Genomic DNA, 20518 nt, shown 5'->3' with positions numbered 1-20518 from the left:
TATGAATATTTTATTACCACTGCATATGTGAACATGTATGATGTGTGTGGGTGCACCTGTGCATACCACAGCACGTGTGGGGAAGCCCGAGGACAACTCTGCGGAGTTGGTTCTCTCCTTCCTCAGGTTATAGGCTGAGCCATTCTGACAGTCCCAGAAGGTATTTTCATATTTTTAGTGCTGCTTATGTTTTGACTACAACCAATCACAGGAGATCAGGGGTAGAATTTCCTACTCATTCCATCATGTTAGTATTCAAAACGTTTCAGATTTTTAGAACGTTCTGGATTTTGAATGTTCAGATTCAGGGTGCTTAACCTGTATTTGCGGGGCTATGATGTCAGAGAAAGTAGCAGCCCTGCTCTGAGAGTCCCCACGGTGAAGTGTGGCCCACAGCGGCAATGTACTCAATCGGGGTTGCTGGGAATACCTGGTCACTTCCCAGCACGCATAACCTTCATTTTACATGGGACAACCCAGGCACAGAGTTAGTAAGCAGCCACTCAAGGGCACATAGCTAGCCAAGTGACAGATCCAGGCCATGCGATCTAGCTTCAGAGTCAGTGCCCTAACGGCTGGCTATCCTTTCTGTTCTGTGTGTCAGAGGAGGGCATAACAAACGGAAAGGCTTGGGTTCGGGTTCTAAGAGTCCAGAGATAAGCCGGGCGGTGGTGGCGCATGTCTTTAATCTCAGCACTTGGGAGGCAGAGGCAGGCGGGTCTCTGTGAGTTTGAGGCCAGCCTGGTCTACAGAGTGAATTCCAGGACAGCCAGGGCTGTTACCCAAGGAAACCCTGTCTCGACCACGCCTCAAAAGAGTCCATAATGGACCTTCAGCATCTGTGGACTTTTCTCCTGGTGTGCAGGTGACCTGGATACCACAATAAGGGAGGGTGGCCCATGCACCAGGTGGGAGGTGCTAGCCTTGCATTCCTTGGGATGGAGATGTCTGTATTCGGATGACTCTGGGCAGTATAAAGCACCTGAGACGCTCTGGTCACCCTCTCCACCTTCCTCACCCTCTGCACGGTTCTTACCTTCTTTGCAGTCATGCTTATTGTCATGAAGGACGAAGCCGCTTCGACACTGACACTCGTAGCTGCCAAAAGTGTTCACACAGTCTTGCTGGCAGCCGCCATTGTCCTTGGAGCACTCGTCCTTGTCTGTAAGAATGCAAACAAGAGCAATGGGTTTGTGTGGGCTGAGGTCTGGGCACCCTAGGGGAAGTGGGAGGCCTGGCCGGGCTTCCTCCCGTGGGAGGGAGTGCACAGGGGGGCTGGGTGTGGACTGGGAGGTCAGGGTGATGATGGCGTTCTGGACACCGCATCAGTGGAACCAGCTGAGTGCGTCTCTGCTTTGGGCAGAGAAGGCAGAAGTGGGGAGAAGTAGGTGGAGGGAGGACTGGGGTCTGGAACTGACCAGCTTGGGAACCTCTACCATTACCTGCTTACTGGACAGACGGACAAGTGGAAAAACAGACACAGGGACAAGCAGACTGCAAGAGAAAGGAGCAGGACGCGGGGGTCCCTCTTTTACTTCACAACAGGAAATGTCACAGACACCATCAAAATGGGAGGGGGCAGGGAAGGTTCCCCTGTCTGCTGAAGGGGTCAGGGGAAGAGGAGAGCACCAGTTCTGTCCAGCCAAAGGAAACGGCTGGAATGGCAGAGTGGAGGCAGGGAGTGGGTGGGCTCCTGAGCCCCCAGCCCACTCCGTCCGAGGTGAGCTTCCTGAGTAATGAAGGGTCTGGGGGCCTGGCAGGCCTCATTGGGGGGTCCGGTTTCTTTTCTGCACTCGGAATTTGAGCTGGTGGGGGCGTCCCCGAGGGGGCTGCAGAGCTGGCCTCTTTTCTGAAATGAGAGAGAGAGAAGGAGAAAAGGGACCGAGGAGTGGGGGTGAAGGGCAGGAAGTGGGAGGGAAATCAATGGAAACTAGACCCAGGGTCTCCAGACAGGTGGACGGGGCGGAGTGGGGCAGGAGGGCAGGCAGACCCACATGCAGGACGGCCATGTCACTACGGCTGGGTTAGCAAGAGGCGCAGCGACAGGGGGCAAGACCGAGCCTGTGGCAAGGAGAAGGGCTGCAGGGATGACACACTCTGAGGTGTGTACACTGGGCAGTCAGGGTTGTTGGTGGGGGGAGCAGTGGAAAGGGCTGTGTAAGAGCTCTGTTTACCCTCATTTTGACAGTTGCAGACAGTGCGTGAGACACGGACATACAGATAAACACAGGCTCCCCACGCAACCCTGAGCATGGAAGAACGGCTGTACAAACATGCAAATAGAGATAAACATGTACACATGTCCTACATCACCCACACACAGGCAAACACCTACAGTATACCATGAAGACTCAGACACAAAGTCACAGTCACACACAGACAACCTACTCACCCATTGGTGTGTGAGTACACACACAAGACCCACATGGCCCACTCCGTGTGTGTGTGTGTGTGTGTGTGTGTGTGTGTGCGCGCGCGCGCGCGCGTATGCAGATAGAAACACACAGGCAGGAGCAGACACACAGAGGGAGACAGACAAACCTGCATACATGAGGACATGAGGACCCAATGTGGATGCAGACACACATCCATGCAGAAGGGCTCATGCCGATCATGTGAGCATTTACATAGAGTTGCTCACATGCTGACAGGCGCATGTGCGTGCGTGTGTGCGCTTGCATGCACGCACAGACACACACAGATGCACACAGTTACAGGTTTACATGTGCCACACCGTGGTTCTAAACCGGTGTGCCTGGCACAGAAGCAAGCAGTCAGCACAGATGTGTGGATCCCAGCTACACCCAGAATTCCAGAGGTGAACCATGAAGTGGAAAGATGGCTGCTGGCATTTCACCAACCAGGCAGATATGTGGCAAGTGGACACTGCTCCTAATCTAACCTGAGGAGAGGAGCCTGAGGGCTGCAGCACTGACTCCCAGAAGGCCCTACTCCTCCCACCCATGCTCAGGTGGGCTAGACCCGTCAAGAGCTCACAGGAGCTCAAGGAGGCTGCCATTGTACAGGTCTGTGAGGAACGCCCTGAGTGTAGGGGGTACCTCTCCTGGGGCTCTGCTAGAAGCTCCAGGGGGCTCAGCTCCCTAGCATGTTTGAACCCCCATGCCTTCTTCATACATGCTCTCCAAAGGCCTAGTCCAGTGCCTGGAACACAGGTGGGGCAAAATAAAAACATTAAGTCAATGAGTGGATAGGTAAGTGAATGACTAAAGAAGCGAGTGAGGGAATGTCGGTTCTGTGGATGGCTGCCTTAACATCTGGGAGGGGACTCTGGTGATTGGAGAACACATTGCAGGGGGATCAGGGCAGGGGAGGTGGCACAGACCCCAACAAGGAGATGGCACTCACCCTACAGTGCCCAAATGCCCTGGAGGTGCTGGGGTCAGACCGAAGGTCTTCAGGCTCTTGCTTCTCCTTCTTGTCTTAGGGTCGCCTTGATGGGTGTCCCAAAAGTCCACACAGCCCCCTCCTGGGGGCCAAAGTCACATGCCCCAGGCCCTGAGGCTGGGCTCTGATGCCCATCGATGAGGGTCCTCTGCAGTTTCTTGTGCAAGGGGCAATGCATGTGTGTATGCATATGTTGTGAGCATGTGTATATGCATGTATGTATCTTGTATGGTGTGAGTCTTATGTTGGGGATGGGAGACAAGGCAGTAACTCCAGACAGACATGAATATTGCCCCCATCCTCTCCAAGACTGGAGCAACAGGAGGGCAGAGACAGACAAGAGTAAGCAGGTAATGGTTTCTCTGAGAAGCCCACCCTGGCAGGTATTATATCCCCTCAGGCTCGGGAAAGCATCTCTGTTCTAGGTGGACCTAGGGAAGGAGGGGGTCGGTGTTACACAGAGAGGGTCCAGCAAGCCGTGGGTCAGGGGGCCGGGGGCAATAGCTCAACAGAGCACGTTAAGCAGAGCAGGGCAGCTGGCAGTGCCAAGCAGGGGAACCAGTGCACAGGGACAGCTGCATGGCATCCAGGTGGGACAGGCAAGGATGCAGGGCAACCACATAGGGAGCTGAAGGATGCAGGACCCCGGGTAAGGAGGGGAGAAGGGAGGCAGCATGGACGAAATCATGGGCTTCCTGTTTCCTGCCCACCCTATGGCCACCCACCAGGAGAAGTCGGGTCCCTAACCCACCCCTCCACAAGCCACCTGCTCCAGCCAGCCCACCAACTTCCTGCTCTTTCCACCTCCACCCAGAATATTCTCACCCTTCATGGCTGGGTCTGGGCCCTTTTGTTCCTGGTCTCCCACTGACCCAGGACCAAAGACTTAGGGATTCCTAGAGCAGGGGAGAGGTCTCTCAAGACCCCCGAGATCCAGTTTGGGAAAGCTGGGATTGGACCACCCAGAGAGGACCTTCGAAAGGGAGGACTTCATCAAAAGACGAAGCCACGGGATGGATCAAGCCAAGCTTCCATGGCAGGGGAGTGGGCAGCTTTGGTACTAAGGGTGGAGGCGACTCCTCTTTTGGGAAGGCCTGGCATGGACCCAGTGGACCGGGCGGGGTCTGATTAGAAGTCCAGCTGCAGCCCGATGAACTGTCCTACACAGTCCAAGGCAAACACCCTTCTCTTCTCTAGTCCCAGGCAACTCCGTCCTCAGGCAACTGAACTCCCTGTCCCAGGACCTCCCCTTCCAGGCCTCGGCTTCCAGGGTTCTTCATTTCTGCACTTAAATGCTCTGCCCCTCCCTAGGCCTGGCACAACTAAGGTTTTAAGGGCTTCCTAATAAAGATATTCAGATGTCCCAGGGGCTGACCTGATGGAGAATGATAAGATGGGGGGCAGGGGGCAGGCTAGGAGGCCAGGGAGGGCAGGGGAGCCCCCTTTTGGGGGGGAGGTGGTGCTAGAGACCAAGGAATCCAGGGTTACCTGAGAAGAAGTGGGCCTTGAAGCCCTTTTTGGACACAGTATTGTCAGACTTGAACTCCACACGCATATTGTTGTACTGGGAAGTGATGACCTCGGGCTTCTCAGAGCCACAGAACTTGCCATGAAGCTTAGAGTCAGCTGTGAGTCCGCTGCGCACCTCCACGAAGTCATACTTGCAAACCTGCCGGAGAGTTCAGCTCTGGCTGCCTCCTCCAGTCAGCCTCTCTCCTGACGACTCCCTTCCTGGGGAACTGTCAGGCTGAGCAGCTGTTCCCTCATCAAACGCTGCTGTGTGCACCGTGGAGCCCCAGAGCAGCTGGGCCCAGGCCCTTTCTCATTCCATGAGCTTCCGACTCAATGCCCGCTTCTCACCTGCAGATGCTCCCTCACGGCCCCTCAAACCCACCAAGCTTCCATGCGTTGGGCAGTCCCCTCTCTGTTCTCATAGCCTTCTACGGGGTGCTCTCCCGATGGGAGCAGGCAGGCACTGAGCCACGTCCCTAAGCCCTACCCAACCTTCCAGCCCACCAGAGGCACTTACATCATTGCCCTCAGTCTCAAAGAAGTCAAACTGTAGGGAGATCCGGTACTGGGTGGGGGCCACCAACTGCCAGATGCAGTTCTTGTTGGGAGGGTACTCTCTGGGCCAGCCGGGACTGGTGATGGAGCCATTGAGCTTCGTGAGGAATCCACCACAGGCAGCTGGAGGGACAAGGGAGGCGGTGTCATCCACCAGAAGTCCACTCTAGGGAAGGGGCCTGAGGCCTAGGCTGGGCAGCTGTCAGGGGGAGATAGGGGTCTCTGGTGTCTGTGGGTCCCCCAATTTGGGGGTATGGGACAGATGGAGGTCTCTGGAGGGGAGCCCAAAGTTTTAGAGTTAGGAGGGCTACATATATGGTCATTTCTACTATGTCTTCTGGAAAATGGGCAAGGAATCTGCTGGGAGGGGCCTCAGAGGGGCCTGGGGAGCGTGTATACATGGGCATACATGGGTGTACATGTATACATGGGTAGTAGTCCTGGGAGGCGCTGAGAGGAGCTGTTCAAAGGCAGCTAAGACCAGCCTGGAACTGTTGCCCTGAAGGGTTGTCACTAGCACACAGGCTGAGACTCTCTGGATCATGATCCTTTGGAAGGTGGAGACACCAATTACCAGGTCAAGCTCAGTATTAACAAAGGAGTGAAACCCCTCGTGCTAGCGTGTATCACACCCTGCCAGTGATCTGGGGCTGGCATGTACAACTTTCTCATCCACGGCTGGGAATGGGACTAGAGAACTTCTCCAGCTTGTCCTGGAATGAGATCAACCGAAGGCACAGGAAAGAAATCAGTGACCAGGGCCAGAGTGGGGCACTCACCCTCACATCGACGCTTGTCTGGGGCCAGCTCATACCCGGGGTCACAGCTGCACTTGTAGCTGCCCAGGGTGTTCAGGCACCGTTGCTCACAGCCCCCACGGTTGGGCCTCGAGCACTCGTCCACCTCTATGGGGAGGAAAGCGGTGTTACAAACCACAGGCCTGACTTTGCTCCTCCTCCCTGCACTGTGCTGCAAGTCCAGAGTCTCAGGGTTCCTGTGCCCCCCCGCCCCGATTGCAGGGGGGAGTCAGTCGAAAGCCTCACTTGTCTGTTCAGCCCTGAGCTATCCCCAAGTCCCCACGGCAGCTGAGAACGCACAAGGATACCCTACAACACCTTGCTTCTGATCATTCAGGCTGACTGGCAGCTACCATCTGCTCCTATGTATGGCCCCCACCAAAGGACTGCCCTCCTGTTTCTCCTTCATCCACTACGTGGCACCTAGTATGGAGGCAGCCATTGTGAGGCTTGGGGAAACAGTCTGCCCCAGACCACACGGGTTAAAACAACTCTCTGTGTCTTGCTTTCCCCAAGCCTGCTCCTCCAGGGCTGGCCTTTGCTACTGTTTATCCGCAATGTTTCAATACCGTGACCTCAGTGAACCTGCATTTGCATCTCTCTCAGGAGTCTTCACATTAAATGAATGAAAGGATAAAGAAATGAGGGACTGAGTATCCACCCTTAGAAGGAGAATTTGGGATGGCGGGAGGAAGCACCTTTGAAAAAGTTGACAGCGAAGCCAGCTTTGTTAATGGACCCGTCGGAGACAAACTTGAGCCAGAGCCGGCTAGATGTGCTTTTGATGTCATCAGGCTTCTCGTAGCCACAGTAACGCCCAATGAGGTTGCTGCTCTCACTGTGTCCGTCGCGTACCTCCAGGTAGTCATAGGCACAACTGTCGTGACGCTCGATCTAGGAGTCAGGGGCTCTGTCAGGGCAAGGAGCTCTGGTTTCCAGGGTCCCCACCCCCAGAGCCTTCAGAGAGGTCAGCATAGGCATTGTAGGGTCTGTGGCTACCTCAAAGGACTGGAACGTGAGGCCCACGTGGAAACCCTCAGACACCTGGATCCGCCAGATGCAGACTTTGCTGGGCCGGTAATCGTCTGGGTAATTGGGCGACTGGATATGGCCGTTATCCTTTTTCACATCACCACCGCAGATGGCTTTGGGAACCGGGGATGATGGTGGTCAGTAGGCCCTGCCTAAGTGCCCTTCCCCCTCTTTCCACTCTGTTCCACATCCCACATTGCCCACCCTGCTGACCCTGCTGGAGAACCCACAGCAGGCAGGGACCCTGGCAGCATCAGGAGGGAGTGGCTCTGGACTATCCAAGGGTCCCCTTCCCTTCCCTCAGTACCTTCATAGACGGCAAAGAAGCCCTTTCCAACCCAGTTGCTGCTGCTTCGGAATTCCACCCAGAGGCGGCTGTCAGTGGACACAATGGGCTCGGGGAGTTTGCCTCCACAGAACCGGCCTGCAGAGAGTAGAGACAGATGACTCTTGAGTTCCAGGTCTCTCCATATAAGCCCCAACTTGCCAGGAGGCCCAGGGCTCCAGTCAACAGTCACCTACTTGTGCATATTTCTAAGACCACCAGAGGAGCCAGAAACCCCTTAGGGAACAGGACAAGAGTTAAATGACATGTGTGTTTTACTGATTTGGGGGGTTATGTGTTACAGAGGAAATGTAACGCCAGCGGCTGTGGGTGACTGACAGGTCTACTAAAATACCAGAAACGGAAGTGAAGGGGTGACTCTCTGAAAGCATCCGGCTGCTTCGCTACAGCCTATGGGACGACGTTGCTGAGGATGAGGGGTAGGTGGCCCTGAACCACGTCAAACTGCAAACAGATGGAACAGTGAGCAGGGTCCCACAACACCTCAGGCTCGGTGCAAACGTCCTCTTTGCTCTAGTTCTACGCCCGCTGAGCTGCCTCTTTTTTCAGTGGTGCTTTCTTTTCTGTTGTTGCTAAGATAGGATCTTGCTATTTAGCCCAGGCTATCCTCAAACTCAGGATCCTTCTGCCTCCCGAAAGTTGGAAGTACGACACTACTATGCCTAGCTTTGTCCTGTGGCTCTGACCCTCTTTATCTCTACTGATGACAAAGTATCTTCTACGAAGAGCGCCAGGCGACTGTTCCAAGCCTACAGTTATCAAGGTGAGCTAAGGGCCTGCCCTAGTAGGTTTGAAGCCTTGTAGATAAAAGAAATCCCTGGAGCTATGGGATGTGCAAAACAGCCTGCCAGATATCCATGTATACTCCTGTGACTCCCCAACTTTCAGCAGCATCTTCAGAGGGTAGCTCAAAAGTCTGCAGTAAGAATTGAAAGTCTGGACCACAGACAGGAGTTGCCCACTGTCACAGGACTAGTTAATGACAGAACTAGCCCGGACAAACTACACCAGAGCTTGCAGGTCTCATATCAGGATGTCACCCCCCTAGGGTATTGGGTCACAGAGCGTTTCAACAAGGAGCCAGGGTGCTGAGGGGGCTGAGTGGCCAGTGCCCTTTACCTCGGAGGGGCGCCTTCCTCCAGAAGCCGTCACGAACCTCCACATAGTCATACCAGCACAGGCGGCTACGGTACAGGTCCATGGACGTGAAGTTCAGAATGATCTAGGGAAAGCAACAAGGGGTGAGGACAGAAAGTTACATTGCTCCCACTCTAGACCTGCCCTGTCCAGGCATGTGTCACTGCCTGGCAGGAATGACAGCTAACCATTACAAGCCACGGCCAGCACTGTGTCCCCACAGGCCTTGTCAGTCTAACTGAAAACTCCTGTCTATTGTCCCCGTCATGAACATCCAGGCACTCCCCACCCCAGTACAGGGCTACTGTCCTGGGTTAAATAACCAATCAGGTTCCAACACAGTCAGTATCAATCATGATGTCCCTACAGTGGAAGAGGACAGGTCCAGGAAGGGCCCAGGATGGTGTGAGGGTACCCATGGGGGTGTCTGAGATAGGAAAGAAGGGGCCAGGCAGGAGGTTACCAATCGTACAAACTCCCTGAGCCCTGATTCTGGGAAGGGGCATGGTATCTGCAGGGAGTAATTATCAGGTCACAGTTCCTCTCATGGATGGATTTAATATACATCTCTGACCTCATGGAGCCTATGAATGGGATGACATGTATATATATGAAACATTGTGCAGAAAAAAACGTACACTCCAGACAAAGGACCTGGGTTTCAGTCAGCCTGTATTTCCTGCTAAGTCTTGGGATGAATCATACAACTTCCAACGTCACCCAGTTTACACGACAGCAGCTGACACCACAGTATTCCCCTTGAGACAGAAAGGATCATACTGTCATACTGACTTGATACCTGCCACAGCCCCTTGGTAAGTCTCAATGCTCCATAACCATGGTCAAGAACTTTTTAAAAAAGATTTTAGAGACAATGTGGTAGCATACACCTTCAGTCCCAGAACTGGGGAGGCAGAGGCAGGAGGATCTCTGTGAGTTTGAGGCCAGCCTGGTCTACAAACCGAGTTCTAGGACAACCAGTGGCCCTGGCTGTCCTGGAACTCACTCTGTGCACCACCACTGTCCAGCAAGACACTCTCTTAAAAATGTTTTTTATTTAGTTTAGTACATGTGTATCTGTGTGTGACTGAATACATGCACGTGTACCAGAGGCCAGAAGAAAACATGAGCCTCTGGAACTAGAGTTACAGGTGGTTGTAAGCCACCACATGTAGATGCTGGGACTCAAACTTGGATCCTCTACAAAAGCAGTTTATGCTCTTACCCACGGGGCTATCTCTCCAGTACCCCCAGACCAACGGCTTTTTAAAAGGCAGGGGCTTAAGGGAATCCACTTGCTTGGAAATATCCAGAGGGATCCCCAAGCCTGCTGTGCTGTCAGAAACCCCACAAGGTTCCAGGGTCAGATTTGATGCAACCTGTGTGGGGGGGGGTGTAGTGGACACTCAGCTAGGAGGCTTTCATGCCAAAGAAGGGACAAGGGCCCCCACTTCCCCTCTGCTAGTGGAGAGTTAGGTGCGGATGGCAAGGTTAGAATGAGACAGATTCCAAGGCAGGCACCAGCACCCAATGTCTGTATCACTGTCAACAGGTACAAGGTTAGAATGAGACAGATTCCAAAGCAGGCACCAGCACCCAATGTCTGTATCACTGTCAACAGGTATAAGGTCAAAGAACTGGTTCCTGGGCACTCTCCCAAGCCAGCTTTGTCAGTGCTGGGTGTGGACACTTTTTTGTTTATTTACTTATTTGGTGTGTGTATGAACAGGCACATAGAGGTCAGAGGACAACTTCCAGGAATCAGTTCTCTCATTCCATCATGTGGGTTCCAAGTATCAAACACAAGTTGCCAGGCTTGGTGGGCAAGTCATCTCGACAGCCCTTCTGAGTGATTTCTAACCATCCCCTTTTCCCCTTGCCTCTCAGTTCCATGACGTCTTCTGTCCCGTTCTCTATATACCTACCCTCTGGACCACACCCAGCACACATGCCTTAGGCTCATAAATAAGTACTCTCGCCCCGTCTACAATCTCCACTCCTAGGACCCTGCCTGCATCTCCGCACTCCATCTTTCCAAGCGCACACGGCCAGCGGTCCTCACTGTGACTTTCAAGGTCTTGAGACTATAGGCAAATCTATAACCCATCCCTGCCCACTCCTTCCTCCACGGTCCCCCTTTTCTTTCTTACTTTCGCCATGCAAGTTTTATCAGGTGTAGTGACCCGAGGTGTATCTGAACGAGACCGTATTTTTGATAAGTGAATTCTGTATTGTAATTATTCCCCAGTCATTATCATGGAAAGCTGTTGCTGTTATTACTACTACCGCCAGCATTTTCAAAGAGTGAAGCTGCAGATCCATTCTAACTCTTCCCGTGGGGCCACAGTGTCACATTCCCCACCCCGACTGGTCTGGAACTCTCTGTGTAGACAAGGCTTACAGAGATCCATTCATCTGGCTTTGTTTCGAAAGCCCCTCCACCCAACTCAGCCCTTTTAGAAAAATGACCCAATGCTCCCACAGAGGAAGCAGCTAAGGGCTGGCACGGTAGCCTGCCAAGCGAGTCCACGTCGAGCCTGCGCTGACACCTCCTCACACTCAGCCTCCATGGTGTGGACGCCACACTCACAACTCACACTCACCCCCAAGCACACCACACCGTATCTCAGGACCTTTGTACGGACAGTTAGAAGCTCTCACCAGCTGCCCCCAGGTTTCCCCCCACTTCCTGCTAGGTGTGAACTCCTCTTCCAACTCACTGTTCTCACCTAAAAACTACAAGCTGGTCACATCCAGATCATTGTCTTCTGTCTCTATGGACAGCCGCACCTGCCTGTGTAAGTGACTGTCACTTGGGATGCCATGCTACCTACCCACCGGGCCCTTGGCACTGCTAGACTAAGTCTACCTTCCTCTCACCTCTCCTCTCTCTTCCAGCCACTTCCGTCATTCGCCCATCCTAGTCCCACCGTCAGTTTTTTTTTTTTTTTTTTTTTTGGTTTTTACGAGACAGGGTTTCTCTGTATTGTTTTGGAGGCTGTCGGTCCAGCCCGGCCTCGAACTCACAGAGATCCGCCTGCCTCTGCCTCCCGAGTGCTGGGATTAAAGGCGTGCGCCACCACCACCCGGCTCCACCGTCAGCTTTTTGTCTGGGATTAGTTCAAAAGTCCTTGCTCTTGGCTTTGCCTTGCCTGAGTAACAGATGCACAACTCAGAATAAACCCCAACGTTGGCACTTTGAAGGCCTTTCTCCATCTCATCTGGTACCTCTGACCCTGTCTCCCACCCCTCCTCCTTAGTACTCCAGCCACATGGTCCACGCTCATCATCAAACACGCCGTGTCTACCTCAGGACCTCTGTACGGACAGCTGCCTGCGGTACTCCCTCACTTCCTGCCACTTTCTGTCCCTAAACACTTGCAGGAATGAGGTCTGAAATCCCACAGGAGTCACTCTCCCTGTTGGTCCCTCCCCAAGGTGCATCACCATCTCCTGCTCTCAGGGACTTTCTGATACATTCTTTCTCTGTTTATCCTCCAACATAGAAACGCAAACCCAGACAGGCAAAAATCTCCTTTGTCCCTCTCCATATGTGGCACTGGGTAGGTACTTAAAAACTGTCTCTCAAATACAATTTTGCTTTTAGGAATCTTTAGGCAGACTTGCCCAAATGTATAAATAAGGAAGAATAAAGATGTCTACTGAAGCATTTTGGGGTAATACTGAGAACTTAAATCAACCGCCCTTCACTAGAGCGCTGCAATGGGTATTGAAACATTACATGGAGAGAAATGAAGACAGCCAGGTGGTGGTGCACGCTTTTAATCCCAGCACTCAGGAGGCAGAGGCAGGTGGATCTCTGTGAGTTCGAGGCCAGTCTGATCTACAGGGCAGATTCCAGGACAGCCAGGGCTACACAGAGAAACCTTATCTCAAAGGAAGAGAGGAAGGGAAGGAGGGAGGGAGGGAGGGAGGGAGGGAGGGAGGGAGGGAGGGAGGGAGGGAAAAAGTGAACTGAAGGATAAACAGTCATAAAAATAGATGGGGTAAATCTATACAAGCTGACCCAAAGCAAGGACAGGATTTACTGCTAGTCAAGGCAAGCTGCGGAAATCCATTAGATGAACATGAGTCCTTTTGGCTTTATGTGTGTCACATAGACAAACACATCAAAGCATTCCTCGTGCTTAGTCCCTGTTGAGCAGTGGGATATAAAAGATTAAGGAGGAGAATATTCATTTTTTACATTGTGTTTATGGACTGTTCAGGCATTTTATATCATGCACATGTTATTTTTATATATCTAACAAGCGACAAAAATACCCTTCACGGAACGCCAGATGGAGGAAGGGATGAGGAGAGCTGAGGCGCAGCACCCTGACTCCCACACACACCCTCTGCCCCTCATGCAGACGGCCCCCTGGGCCACCAGTCTTCCTTTACCCTCAGCAGCTGGAATAAGAACAAACATCGACTTTCCCTCACGCTCCAAAGTCACCACGCCCAAAGGGCAGAACCCCAGAGGGCCCACCCAAGACCTCCCAAGGGACTGGACAGACAGAGGTCGCCTGACTGGGGTGGGGGGCGGTGAGTTACATCCTCAAGAGCACAGCAACGGCTATACTGAGACCAGACTCGTCTAATTAAGAGTTGTACTAACTGCTGTCATGTGGGCACAGCTGTGCCCTGGTGGCAGTGGCACTGCCCTTTGCCAAAGAAAACCTGGCCGGCTCTACTGTTCCCTGTCTGAGGACTTAGAGCCTTTAGCTAGCTTCCTTAAGCCTCCGGATATTTGTCCGCAGATTGGACGGGGTCTCAGTGGCTGCACTGAAGACATGGGGGGCTAAGTGAGGTACAGTGTAGCCAACTCTGAGGAGCCCCCCCACACATGGTGCTGCTCTCAGGGAGAACCATTTTGGGGAAGAGCTGCATGAGGCCAGTAACCACATTAGACAACTCACTGGTTTCAGGGTGGCCTCACCCCACAATCTTAGCCACGTCACTGAATTCTATGGTACTGTTTTCCTTATCTGTGAGTGGGTAATAGTGCCGCTCAGGGCTGAGGGGAAATGAGATGAGTAAAGCTTACGTCACCATCTGGTGCAAGGCAGGCAGACAGTAAGCCTGAACTTCACTTTTAGAATCCAGTTTGCTCAAGTCTTAGCAGTACTGGGGATTGATGTGAGTCTGTGACCCGCACACGCCAGGCCAGCGCCTATCACTGAGCGGCACACTGCTAGCCCTTCTTACGGGGTTTGCTTTTTTATCTTGAGACAAGGGCTCAAGTACCCAGGCATGCCTTGAACGTAAAGGCTGCACGCCTCTGACTTCCAAGGAGGTGGGATGCTAGTCCTGTGCCGCCACTCTAAGCTGTTTAAAACATTCTGAAAATCAGAATCCTGGAAGAATTGAGAAACAAGCAGGGCACCTGGGAAACAGACTCGCACTTACCAGCCGAACCATTGGGAATACAGAGACGAGAGCTGCATCCAACCTTTGTTGAGATGTCTCTACGCGCTATGTACTGCTCAAGCTCTTTCTGGATACGGGTTCCTTCAATCCTCACATAAACCCACAAATCACTGGGCCCATTTTGTAGGTTGGAAAACAAAGACACAGATTGCTTCATTACCTGGGAAACACTGCCAAGTCCCAAGACCAGGTGCTAAGTACATGGGTGTTGACAGGCACTTGGGCCATCATAAGGCTTTTTGTTTTTGTTTTCTTTTGTTTTTTTTGAGACAGGGTTTCTCTGTGTAACAGATCTGGCTGTCCTGGAACTTGCTCTGTAGACCAGGCTGATCTTGGAGATCCACCTGCCTCTGCCTCCCAAGTGTTGGGATTAAAGGCGTGTGCCACCACCTCCCAGCTCTTGAAGCAACTCTTTCATGAAGGAAACAACCATGACATGCCAAGATGGGTCTATCTTCCACACCTCTGGCCATGAGCTACGCGCTAGAGAGTGAATGGAAAACAACCTCCCAGCAGCCAGATGTGATGTCAAAGTCCATCCACTCAGGCAGGTGGCTTTAGTTAAGGGTTACTGTTGAAAGGGCATTTTGGAGTCACACAGTTTAGAACTCCCTGGTCACATTTATGTGCAAGCACCGTGAGCCTCAATTCCCTCACCTACACAGTAGAGGTGACAGTGACAAGCTTGAAGATGGCTATGGGCATCAAGAGACTATAAGTGTCACGTGCCTGATTCATTGCTTGGTATGAAATTGTTCTAACAACAAATCCAGGGACGAAGGTTATGATTGTAAAGTGAGATACAGAGTAAGAATAACAGAAAATGGCCATTACTATGAAAGTACCAGCCTCCAGAGGTCCTTTCAAGGCTCATGTCCCCAAGCTGCCATCTTGTTGTTATTTCCTGTTTTTCAGACAAGGTTTTACAATGTAGTCCTGAGTGTCTGAAACTCACTATGTGGAGATCTACCTACCTATGCATCTCAATGCTGTTATTAAAAGCATGCACCATAGAGCTAGGCTGGATTCACCATTTTTAATTAATACGTTTCTACAACCATGCAGTGATACATTTATAATTTTTATCATGAATTCACTTCTTACCTTGAATCTCTGAGCATGGTTCTGAAAGGGAAAGGTCTTTTGGAAATTATGGAGGCTTACAGCTCAGGGAGGCTCCTAAACCAGGGCCCTGTGACCACTCAAGAGACTAGAGCCAGCTCACGCAGTCAGAAACTACTGGGGAGAAGGCTGACCCAGGCCACCTGGCCTCACTCCTGATGACTGCATCACACTCCTGACCAGGAAAGCAAGCCATGTTCCATTCTGACGGCTCCTCAAGGGCCGGGCTCTTTTTTTTGTTGTTGTTGTTTTTTTTGTTGTTGTTGTTGTTTTTTACGAGACAGGATTTCTCTGTATTGTTTTGGAGGCTGTCGGTCCAGCCTGGCCTCAAACTCACAGAGATCCGCCTGTCTCTGCCTCCCGAGTGCTGGGATTAAAGGCGTGTGCCACCACCGCCCGGCAAGGGCCGGGCTCTTTGGAGCATCTCCACATCCCCTGTGCTAGGTAGGCTTACAGGTTGCTGAAGAACCAGAACAATTGTTGAAACGCTGCAACAGGGTCCTGAGCACAACAGCGATGTAATCACAGACTATTGTATCCAAATCCAGCCTCTATGTGACCTTGGACCGGCCACTAACTTTTCTAGGTTCACTTTCTCATAAGCAAAACAGGGACCATTCCAGTACCAAGATTATAATGATGCGATGCTAATTAAAACGCACAGTCTAGGTTGGGGATCACAGTAAAGTAAAGCCTTTGCCTAGCTAACCCTGGGTTTGGTTCCCATCACACACACAAAAGACAACACAAGAATTGCAAGCTCGACTAATCAGAAGCTCCATAATTGTTAGCTATTACTACTACTACTACTACTATTATTATTTGTGGATGAAATTTCCAAAGACTGAAGTAGTAGAGACCCTTGGGAAAGCAGCCAGGGCTCAGCCTATTGAAAACAGCAGAGAGGCTTGCAAATTTGAGATTTGGAATGTGAAGAACAAGGGACGAGATTGCTTTTGAGGGAAAATGGCAGAACGCCAACTAAGAAAGAGATAACAGAATTACCAAATTCTCAATAAGAATCTGTCACATGAAAGAATGATCTTCAAGCTGCAAAAACACATCGTCTGGAAAGCAAAGGAAAGCAGCTGCCCAGTCAGACAGAAGGGAGAGTAAGGAGCTCCTAAATTGACGCTCGCTGGTCTCTGGGCTTCACAGATGACGTCAGAGAACAGTCAAATAGCTTGCAGATGTGGTCAGCGACTGCAATCTCGACAGCTCACAGCGAAAGCTTCCTCAAGTTTCCAGGGTGTGTGTGTGTGTGTGTGTGTGTGTGTGTGTGTGTGTGTGTGTGTGTGTGTGTGTCCGCATGCATGTGCCTACTGAAAGGAGATCAGGAGCAGATTCTGGGAACTGCAGCCCCTGGAGCTGAACGTCAATCCATAATTAAAAAGACGGTCTGCGGCTGCTTAGGAAAGAAGTGCGTGGGGACGTGCGGGGTGGGGTGGGGAGGGCAGGGTATGGAGCACTGAAAAGCGGCCCACTGCCCAGTACACTTCTCTTCCTTCCCAAAGGGACTCCTCTCAACTGTCGGGACGGTGGGTGTGACTTGGAAATGCATCCCAGCTTTGTATTCATCACTGCCCAATAGGTTCCTATGCAGAGGAAGACAACAGAGTTTCTGAAGAGTGCGCATCTCCATCAACAGGTGGGGACCCGTGGCTGGCAGAAACCTGCAACTTAGCGGGTCAATGGCAGTTTGGAGGAAGATCTTACACCCACCCTGGCCTGTTTCCTGCTCAGTGTTCTGATTGAAGCTCGGGACAGAGTCGTAGATGGCAGACCTATCCAATGGGCAATGGCAGAGGTTCGAGGCTACTAGTGTCCCGCTAGATAGTGGAACTCTTGACGCCAAACCCTCTTGCACAAGGTGCTGGAAGGCTCCATGAAAATAACAGTAACACCAAATAAAACACCACGCTCCAAATAAGGAAAAGAATGTATCAGCTCACTCTTGGGAACAATAAAAATATGAAGGACACAGAAGGTGCGGGGTTGGCTGAGAAATCGAGACTCCATGTGGCAAGGCCACGTGTGAGTCTAAGAAGTCAGAAGAGTGGCTGGAGATGTGTCTCTGCTCTCGCAGGAGACCCAAGTTTGGTTCCCAGCACCCTTATCAGACAGCTTACAACTGCTTGTAACCTCAGCTCCAGGAGGACCTGATGCCTCTGGCCTCCTTGGGTTCTGTACCCACACGCACAAACTCCATACACATAATATGATTTAAAAACAAAGGAGGAGAGTCGCCTTCCTGGGTTGGAGGGCTGTCTGGGAAACAGGAGGCGGACTACAACGAACTGCTCTTGAGAAGCTCTGAGAGTTTTCAGGGACAGAAACTCCCCCTTTCTCCAGCAGACTTTGCAACACTCAGAGTCAGCAACAGACCAGAACAGAATAGTAAGGGAAGTCCCAAGCTCACCTCAGGTATTCAAACAAGGCTAACCAATCAGTGGGAGAGGGCACTGGGCAAGCTCTTGGGCCCCTCACGCATTTGTTTCTCCTCTGCTCACATGTATGAGCAGCAGGCAGAGCAGGACCGGAGGGTCCCAGGAAGGATGGTCATGACCAGAAGCATCTTGCTGGAGGCATTTGCCTTGCTCTTAACTGTTCTCAGGACCACAACTTGTGAGAACTGAGAAGGGCCCTTTGGGAGTCCCTGACTCAAGCTCTGATGACACAGAGGAGACAGACAAGGGCTGGAGCTGAGTAGTTCACCCAAGGTCACCCAGGACAACCCGGAAAAGGCTGGGATTGAACCCAGCCCTAGGAACGGTTCACATCTTACCCTGTCCTTGTTAACTGCATGATCTGGGGAAGTGGCTTAATCTTCCTGTGATTCAGTTTCCTCCTCTATAACATAAAGACTCAGGGCATCCATAAAAATTAAAAGAGGAGCCATGTGACAAGCACTTTAAAAAGCACTCAAGAAGAGCTAGACAATTGTAATAGCAAGACATGGCAACTGTACATAGCAACATAATCTTCAGATTAGCACTGATTACAGCTCATGGGGAGGAGGGGACAGGGCGAGGGTAGAACTGGGAGCCCCCCTCATGGCATACTTAATGCATTCATGCTGGTGACCAGGTAGGTCACCCTGTGTCAGAAGTCCCTGGGCTCAGGCTCCTGGAGGGAGATGCTCTCCCACTTCTGGGGTCCCAAGAGAAGAAGGAAGACTCAGGCAGGTGGTCAATCACAGTTACCTTCTCCCCGGGCGTGACTGAGATGCGCCATACGCAGTGCATGTGGGCAGAGTAGCCGTTGGGGAACTCAGGGGAGGAGAAGTTGCCGGTGCTGTCTTGGAGGGTCTCGCCACAGGCTGTCAAGGCAAAAAAGCAACTAGGCTACTGACTTCAGGCGCCCAACTTTGGCTCACCCCTGAGCTCTAGAATCCATTGGGGAGACAAGAGTGGCTGAAGAGAGGGGTTCTGTCCCTTTAAGATACACCCCTCCTCCTCACATATAAGCAGAAACCATCCTACTTCCCTGGTCTAGTGCTGCCAGGGTAACCAGATGCCCTGTTGTCAAGGCAACATGGATTCCAGAGTTCAGGTCAAGCTCTTCCGGTGGGCCTCACCTCCTCCTCACTGCCCAGGAGAGAGGCTAGTTGCTGCCCCTTTCTGCCCCTACTCATCCTCACCCTTGGCCCTCCCTACCACCTACCAGCCTCACCCCAGTTTGGTCCTTAACTGGGACGCTGTCCTTCCTTATTGTTCCTTCTTCCCAATACTCTTCTCGGAGACTTACAGCTGTGACTTCCTAGGTGGCTCTGGGCCCTGGCCTCTGCCTTCCTTGGACTCTACCCTCCATCCCTCCTGGTCTGTCCCTTCCCTGCTCTAACCTGGGCATTTGTAGAGCTTCCGGGCCTGAGCGATGTCACCCTTGCTGAGTCTGGTCCTTTGGCCGATGGACGGCTTCACCCCATTCACCTCATACTTGGGAACAATGGTGTCCAGGAAGATGCCCCTGAGGAGGACATGAGGAGACTGAGGACATGAGTCTTGTGGAAGGTGGATGAAGAAGAAGGGAAGCGTGCTCATCTACACCCACAGGGCAGGACACTGCCAGGGCGCAGACATTCCTCAGCAGGGTCAGGGAAGGGTAGAGCTGTCTCACCCTGTCATTAAGCTGCCCACTGACCAGCAGTCACTCTCTTCCGTGGCAGCTACACCACAGGGGCTGGGGGGTGGGGGCAGAAATGCTTTGAGGATGAGGGGCCCAGACCCTTGATGTTCAGACTGGCTTCAAATCCCAGCCCCTGGGAGAGCTTTGGGCTTTCATTTGTCATCTCTGCAATGCCACCCAGCTCCAGGCCTCAAATGATGATTCAGTCCCAACCAACTTCTCCGGACTTCCCAGGGTCAACTCATTACCCTCTTAACACGGCTGTGACTGGAGCAAGGCTGACAGCAGGTTCCACAGCAGCCAGCCAGCTCTTAGGGCACAGTGTCCCTGTTTCCCAATCCCTTCCTGCTAAACCCCACAGGGGAGGGGCAGAACTAAGAGGAGACAGCAGTTCTCGACATCCCCAGGGTCCCTGACTCACATCCAGCTGGGCAGGGCCAGAAGGGGGTGTGGGTATGATGGGAAATGCATGGAGGGTCTGTGGGGGTGGAGGGCTGAATGAGTTCACTCTCTTCCCTGGTCTCCATTCCCAGGTCCAGAGCGGGAAGAATGGGTCTAGAGGAGCTTAGAGAGGAAGGGAGGAAGGGAAGCCACCCAGGTAGGGGTGGTGCAGGAAGGGTGCAGGAGGAGTGTGAGGAGTGGGGTGCTCCCCCAGTTCTGTAGAAGAATCTCTTCACATCAGGCCCTGGGTAAGGAGGTATCTTGTGAACTGACAGTGGGGACCATTCCAGGGTAAACGCCAAGTTTTGTTCTAATTAGCCAGTCACAAAGCAGACAAAACCAGCCCTGGTCTGTAATGAGCTACTTGAGAGGCTGAGGCAAGACACTCTAAAAGCAAACCTGCTGTCTCAGGTTGGTGAGACAGCTCAGTGAGTACACACATGCCACCACATCCGCTAAAGAGTTTGATCCCCAGAGCCCACACTGTGGAAGGAGAGAAACATCTCCTGCAAGCTGTCCTCTGACCGCCAGGCAGTGGTGGCACACGCCTTTAACCCAGCACTCGGGAGGCAGAGGCAGGCAGATCTCTGCGAGTTTGAGGCCAGCCTGTTCT

At 52.3% G+C, this 20518-nt stretch overlaps 1 protein-coding gene across 4 annotated transcripts in view; it reads right to left on the bottom strand.

The window, feature by feature from the left end:
• Positions 1-20518, bottom strand: part of Bmp1 (bone morphogenetic protein 1) — a 44012-nt gene that overhangs the window by 9709 nt on the left and 13785 nt on the right. For 2 of the 4 annotated variants that reach the window (XM_005070995.4, XM_013114077.2), the window contains 10 exons: positions 19181-19305; positions 18543-18658; positions 8767-8869; positions 7609-7725; positions 7269-7414; positions 6968-7163; positions 6252-6377; positions 5435-5595; positions 4894-5074; positions 1037-1162 (listed from right to left, as the gene is read on the bottom strand). In XM_005070995.4, coding sequence (XP_005071052.1) covers positions 1037-1162; positions 4894-5074; positions 5435-5595; positions 6252-6377; positions 6968-7163; positions 7269-7414; positions 7609-7725; positions 8767-8869; positions 18543-18658; positions 19181-19305 — 1397 coding nt within the window. Of the gene's footprint in view, positions 1-1036; positions 1163-1495; positions 1850-3366; positions 3488-4893; positions 5075-5434; positions 5596-6251; positions 6378-6967; positions 7164-7268; positions 7415-7608; positions 7726-8766; positions 8870-18542; positions 18659-19180; positions 19306-20518 lie in introns of those variants that run through there. The other 2 variants (XM_040734183.1, XM_005070998.4) reach the window with 2 other exon arrangements.

The sequence above is a fragment of the Mesocricetus auratus genome, unplaced genomic scaffold (assembly GCF_017639785.1).
Source record: "Mesocricetus auratus isolate SY011 unplaced genomic scaffold, BCM_Maur_2.0 Super-Scaffold_2245, whole genome shotgun sequence".
In the NCBI taxonomy this organism is placed as follows: domain Eukaryota; kingdom Metazoa; phylum Chordata; class Mammalia; order Rodentia; family Cricetidae; genus Mesocricetus; species Mesocricetus auratus.
Note: the sequence above shows the minus strand (reverse complement) of the source record. Positions and strands in the feature narration are given on the sequence as shown.